The sequence below is a fragment of the Diachasma alloeum genome, unplaced genomic scaffold, assembly GCF_001412515.2.
Source record: "Diachasma alloeum isolate Michigan unplaced genomic scaffold, Dall2.0 Dall_scaffold_00903, whole genome shotgun sequence".
Classification (NCBI taxonomy): domain Eukaryota; kingdom Metazoa; phylum Arthropoda; class Insecta; order Hymenoptera; family Braconidae; genus Diachasma; species Diachasma alloeum.
This window is the reverse complement of record NW_021681021.1, coordinates 60,248-67,381: the sequence shown is the minus strand read 5'-3', so window position 1 is coordinate 67,381 and position 7,134 is coordinate 60,248. Positions and strand designations below refer to the sequence as shown.

At 43.0% G+C, this 7,134-nt stretch overlaps 1 protein-coding gene across 1 annotated transcript in view; it reads left to right on the top strand.

Annotated features, from left to right (window-relative positions):
* Positions 1-1,676, top strand: part of LOC107045259 (mesoderm induction early response protein 1) — a 104,505-nt gene extending 102,829 nt beyond the window's left edge. The window contains exon 3 of the mRNA XM_015267450.1: positions 155-1,676. Within this exon, the coding sequence (XP_015122936.1) occupies positions 155-1,165 (1,011 nt within the window). The 3' untranslated portion in view covers positions 1,166-1,676. The remainder of the gene's footprint in view (positions 1-154) is intronic.
* Positions 1,677-7,134: the final 5,458 nt, after the last annotated feature.

Sequence of the window (7,134 nt, the reverse complement as noted above, 5' to 3'; positions counted from 1 at the left end):
CCCCCCCCCAGCGTACGAACTAATATCTTCACAGGGAATTATCGAAATCATTATCAAAATCGTTTTACTTCGAAATTTATATGCGAAAACTTCTTTTATTCTGCTTAATTACATTCCATTAATTCACTGCATTGTCCGTCAATGTTGATTCCAGGAAGGTGACATGCCTCTGAAGGAACTCCTAGCAAAATACTACGGTCGCACATCTTCAGACTCCAACAGTTCCGACCGCCTCCCCCTTGCCCGAGAGGAGGATCCAGATCCCGTTCTCCAGTCATCGGAAAAAATCGAGAATGAGGGTGAGGAGTTCGAGGACGAGGAGGAAGAGGAATACGAGGACGATGACTCTCAGCCCAGTTTACGTCAATTCTATACAGAGCTGGTTAAAGAAAAGGAAGCAGAGCGTTTAGTAACGACCGAAAAATCTTCAGGGGGTGTGGCACCTCGAATGGAAGCCCCAAGGGAAGGAATTCCAGTAAATAATCCAGCAGGAGCTGACGTCGAGATTAATAACGAGAATAATCCAGCACTTGTTGTTGACGAGGACATAAATTACGAAGATGAAGAGGATGACGATGACAGTGAAGACAGTGAGAGTACTGGAGTTCCAGGGGCTACAGTTCCAGGAGTGAGTGATACTGCGGGCGTTGGAGGGACTGGAAGTGGTGGTGGTGGATCCTCAAGACTCCTTAGAAGTGTCTCACGTCCTCAAAGTGAAGAAGAAGACGACGATTGCGATTACAGTCCTGACGAGGAGGAGTGGAAGAAGACGATTATGGTTGGTAGTGATTACCAAGCTACAATTCCTGAAGGCCTCTGTCGTTACGATGACGCGCTGCCTTATGAAAACGAAGATAAAATTCTCTGGAATCCCAGCTTTATACCTGAGACGGAAACCGAGGAATTTCTTGAACGTGCACAGTTGCCGAATAACAAAAGCAGCTCGTTGCCAGTTGGGGCCCATGTAAGGGATGATGAACAAGCTCTCTATCTTCTCCTGCAGTGTGGATATAATTTGGAGGAGGCTTTGCGGAGGAGGAGAATGAATGTGCTCCCTCCTATTGACGCTATCAGCCTCTGGTCTGAGGAAGAGTGTCATAATTTTGAATCTGGACTGAGAACTTATGGGAAAGATTTTCATCTTATTCAAAAGAACAAGGTATAAATTGTTTTGCAGTGAAAAATATTAATTAATTTCTACTTGGAGTCTTTACAAATATCGTGGAAATTGGCAGGTGGAGGCAGTAATGTCAGAGGATATTTTCTAGTGTATTTGGCGAATTAGAAGAGAGGTCTCCTGATACTTTTCTCAGAAACCACTAGTTTCAGATATAGGCATGAAAAAATATATGCGAGATTTCCAATTAGTTTAATATAAATTTCCACAAAATAGGGTAAATGTCTTTGGAACTAGTGATTTCAGAGGAAAACATCTGAAAGCCTTTTTATCAGCTACCTTGCATTTCTGCGTAGCGTTTTCATTTTGAAAAATATTTGCGATAGAATTAAAAGTATTTATTCAAAATAGCACAAGCAACCACTCCTGAAATTTTAAAATTTTTGCAACTGTTAGGTACAGTTCTCTTTTTCACCTTGATACAAATTCCAATTCACTAGCCCAAGTTGATTATTCAGAAATAAAAGCAACAATATGCACCGGATAGTAGGTGTTAGCATGGGACTTAAAATTTTAAATATACTTTTTCACACTGCTATCTATTTTTATTTTCATTTTTGGTGCTTTCCAGTAGGAGAATAGGGAACTTACATGTTTTTTTTCGTTTTTTTCCTCAAATATATGCCCCCAAGAACTCATATTTGACAAAGGAACACGAAAAAAAGTTTAATAATTATTTCTTTCTTTCTAATAATTGCATTTTTTAAACGTTCTAAAAATATCCTTGTGTCGTCAACTCACCGGAGGCCGGAATTTTCATCTGGCGCCATCAAGCGGTTTAGTACAACTGCTGAAATCTGAGAAAATACTCGGTATAGTCGAGCACTAAAGTTAGTAAACAGAATACATAGAATGCAAGTTCAGGGGAGTGATTTTACGCGTTTTTCTTCAACTAAAAATTATTATTTTTCTCCCGCTTGGTGGCGCTTATGAACCGCAAAATGACCTGCGGAGGGGGACGACAATTGCACGAATGGTAGACTAAAATGGCAGGAATTAAAATTTAGCCATTCATGTAATCGTTATCCTCCTGCACGGGACATTTTGCGGTTCAGAAGCGCTTCCAAACGGGAGAAAAATGATAATCTTTAGTTGGAGAAAAACGCGCAAAATCGTTCCCCAGGCTATACTATATGCAATGTGCGTAAATATACGTAAATATAAGTAAATATGCGTAAATATATGCATTTGGCTCCAAAATGTCAGAAAAACCGGATCAAGTGATGAAAGTTGCTTATAAATATTGTTTTATATTAGGACGTAAAAATACAACAGTGAAAATTATACAACCACTACTTTCGACACTTTGACAGAGATTTAGACCCATAAAATCTATCGACGCAGTCACGTCTGCCGTCGGTAAATTCCCCAAGCTCGCCTTTTGAAAATCGTTTTTCAGCACATGTCCTTAGAAAATTCCCTATAAATTCCTACAAAAATAAAATCGTTTTCCACCCTATAGGGAAGAAAACATATTTTAGGTCTTGCCGACGCTTGACCCTTCGAAGATTACCTTACGTATCCTTTGCATGTGTGTATACCCAGATCTAACCTAAATCTCCCAACCAGCGCCATCCATCGAGGATAAAGGGTACTACTAGGATGTTACCTGTGCCGGGCAAGCAACTCCGCAGGCGCGGAGGCTCCTCAGTAAAATCTCCGAATGACAGCAAGCCCTTACTCGGGTCAAGCCTCGGCAAGATCTAAAATATACGTTTTCTTCCCTACGGGGTGGAAAACGATCCTATTTTATGTCTGTGCCTTCGGCTTGACCCTTCGGAGATATATTTATAATCTGCCAGCACTTGAAAGTGTAATGTGACTCCAAAGCTGAATGGGATGAAGAGTGAAGAAAGCTGCAAACGAGCCTTTCATCTCTCCGCTGACAGACGTATGAGCAATTTGATCCATTTGACCATGTCAAAAATCGAATCGTCTGAACTGGTGATCTGCCAGCCAGACTGACGAGAGACAGCCTTGTCTATTTTTGAGACAAAGCTCTGGCCAAAAAAAAATTTCATTCTCACCAATACTACAAACATCTGGATCAACGGAGAGAAGTGTAAGATCATGGACTCGCCTTCCAGAGGCCAGCAGTAATTGTGGAGCCACAAATCGAGGAATTTGGAAAATACTATTTTCATCTGGAGGATAAAGCGACATCCACTCCGTTAAAGTCTCCACATTTCAGATGGTTTTCTTAGCTGGTTTCGTCTGTCTGGCTCTTTGGATGCCAATTGCTTTTAATAAGGATTTGATCAAAGGGTCCGCTCACATCCTGCCCGACTCATTGAGTAGATAACCGACTTCTGGGTGAGAATCGAACTGAATGCCAGGTTTCTGTCATAAAATAAAAAACTCAAATACGAAGCCAGATGCTGGGCTTCGGGTTTATCAGAGGTAACGCCTTTAGATTTGCACCACGATAGCCACTGCTTCCAAATTGAGGAGTAGGTTTTCTAAGAAGAATCCCTCCAGCCTGCGCTCAGAAGATTGATCTCAGGTTCAGTTAAGCCTTCTATCCGATTGCCCCACCCCGTACCTCCCAAACATCTAAATAGATGTCCTTGACATTTTGTGGGGGAAGGTCCGTTGACAGATCCATTAAGTGAACCTCCAAGTTCAACAGTTGAAATGGGGGAGCTAGATTCCTGTTTTTCAGGTCTCCCCTCCAAAACGTCTTTTCCCATCGGAACAATTAGCATGAATATTCCCCATGCTGTATTCAGGTGTTGAAGAACTCTGGGGATCAGCGGAGGTAGTGGAAATATCCAGGCCAACTTCGCCGACCAAGGTCTGCTGAGGGCGTTTATGAATGATGCTTCCTGATCGTTTGCTTCCAGAGAAATATACTGGGGGACTACCTTGGATCGGGCTGTGGCGAAGGGGTCGATCTCCGGGGTTCCAACCGAGATTCCTGGAGAGTGTGTCGGCCAGAGTGTTGCAACTCCCGGGGAGGAAGAGGGGACTAGATGTATGTCGTACTGATCCAAAAGTAACAAGAGGTATTTGACCAGGTTTAGGAGAACTAGAGAGCGTGTGCCCCCTTGGTTCCTTATATATGCTACGACCGTCTTGTTGTCTGATTGTAGCATGATCGACCTGCCCTGAAGCTGACCCTTATACATCTGAATCGCTAACAGGACTGTGTGTAGTTCTTTGCGATTGATGTGCCACTCTCTCTGATCTAAGGTCCAAGAGCCTGTTGAAAGCACCCCGTCCAACTGGAAGCCCCAAGCGATTTGTGAGGCATCGGTTGAGAAGATGTCCAGTTCTGGTTGGAAGATGGGTCGAATACGGTGGATGTTGGTTGACCACCATACGCAATCCATGCGGCTCAATGCGAGGAGAGGGAACCTGGTTTTTAGAGACGACTTTGATAACTGGTGCGTACCTCGTCGAAGTTGTCGAGAGAAGAGCCTTCCCAGAGGAATGACAATCGAGGCGAAATTTAACATTCCTAGGAGAGATGCTGCTGACTCCCAACTCCAGGACTCCGATTTTAACAATTTCCCCAGGAGGTTTGAGATCCGTTTCTTCTTCCCGTTGGGAAGAATCATCTTGTTGAGGTTCGTGTCCCAGATGATGCCTAAGAATTCGATTCTGTGTGCTAAGATGATGATGGAGCAGCTAAAATTGATGATTGCAGCTAAAAGTTGGTTTTGAAGTACCTGAACGTCCTGATGGGCCAATAGAAAGTCGTCCAGATACACCAAGATTTTCATTTCTTTCTGATGAAGAAAATGCGCCAACCAATTGGTGATTCTGGAGAACGTCACTGGAGCTGTAAAGAGGCCGAATGGAAGACAGGTTATGTTGTACAGCTGGCCCATGTATGATAGACAGAGGTACCTTCGATGGGATTGTTTTATTGGCACGTGCAGATAAGCTTGTGACAGATCTATTTTGGCTAGATAGTCGTTCCTCTGGAGGAATGCAGGCACTCTGCGTTGATTTGTGAAATCAACGCAGAGGCGAAATTTCGGAGGGCATAGGTAATCGTTCAGGCAGCGAAGATTGAAAATTTGACGCAATTTTCCGTCCGGTTTTGGAATTAGAAACATTGGTAATATAAAACTTGAGTCCCAAGACGCCTTCTCTAACACCCCTTGGTGTAGTATGGACCTGATTTCTTTTGACATTTGTAGAGACCTTTTGGTGGAGTTGTAATGTACAGTAGAAAGGTCGAGTAATATGGACTCAATCTCCGCAGTTTAAGATACTTTAGTTTATTTATTTCTAACTAAAGAGTAACGGTTGACTTCGATACAAAAAGTGAGTTCGAATGATTAATTCGGTAATGAACTTCGTCGATAATCTTGACAGTGAACTAATGAACTAAAAATGAACTCCTGAGTCCAGTGTGTTCTCGGTTTTATTGGAAACCGTGGCACACTTGCCTCGATTCGTATTACAAAACGGATTCATGTTGTAATACGATGCTGACTCCTAATTTCTTCATAATTGAATTATTTCAATAATATTTGTTACAATATCTGAGACACAACATCCCTCCCGGCCAGAGAAGAAAATTCATATTTTTTGAATTATTTCGCCACTGGCTGTACGATAACATTCAATACAATAATATATAATAATATATACATTTTACTAGGGGAAATCCCAAATCCAATACAAGTCCAAGACAAGATATTTTTCTCCTGCCAACACTGAGCCGACATTGGTACCAAGGTAGTCAAGGTCGCCTCTATCAGGTCGGCGTGACCTTTCTCAACATATGGCCTCGAAGTCCAAAAACTCCTAGATCAAGCCTTCACCTATTATTTTTGATTTTTCTTTCCTACGGTCGGAGTGTTGCTTCGGGCCCCTCTGTCCATTCTCTAAGCGCTGAGCGCGTTCGTCGACACCAACAGCAGAGCAGTAGTACTGTGATGACGACAATTAATGCTGTCGCACTAAAGAGCATTGATGCTGGATGCTGGAAGAATTCTGCAATACCATAGAACGTCGTATTCGCATTTAGACGTTCTTTTTCTCGTCTCAGTTCTGCTTGTAGTCGTTGCAACTCCTTGACGTTCCATACTACACTACGGAGATGGACATCTTTAAAATTCAGTTGTCCCTTCTTCAGGTAGTTGCTCGTGCTCTCATCCAGGGTCAGGTTCATCTTTAGATGGACGTGTAAGTCGAGACGTACTCCTGACGATTTTCGCCCTCTAATAGTGAAATCTGTGGCAACAACTTCGCACTGGCTGTCAATTCGGAGAATCCCAGTTTTCTCCAGGGTACTCCTATTCTCCTCCTGCCCACATTTGACGCTGACCTCCTCAGGTCGTGGCGCTGCATATAACCATGCATTTTCCGAGCTCAGGTGAATACCAGACGTCTCAATGTCAAGTGTTTCGTAACACATGAATCACGAATTTTTGCGGGGTCAACGTACAGGTGTATCTCCCATGGGCTATATGGCCGTATCGCTTGTGTCGGCAAGATTTCCGTGCAGATATACTGTCCGTTAAGCCTCTTACAATTGTCCAATTGTTGTGACGTCATTGGAATGAACTGCTGTGTCGGCCCGTGGACGACCAACAATTCGTTCTCCGGTTCAATGTACGAGTAATAACCTTGTACTGTTTGCACCGGCAAACTATGTGGTTTGTAGACGCTGTAAATTTGGGAATTTACTAGCGGTATCTGCACCAACGTCACGATTTTTATGTCAAACGTATGTATGCTGACGGTAGAAATTCTTTCCAGTGAATGCATGTTGCCGATCCGTATTTCGGTGGGAAAGCTAAAGCCCGTTGGTAATTTGGCTTTCTTTAGGACCTCCACGAGATGTTTCTCCGAGAGGACTCCTGTTCCCAGGATTATTCCTTCGTCTTCTGTTAGAAGACGCAATATTCTCTTAGCGTCCCTCATCACTCCGTCGAGAATTGCCGAAATGACCATGAAATGTTCATCCATGTCATCGCGAACGAGAGTTGTGTTGAATC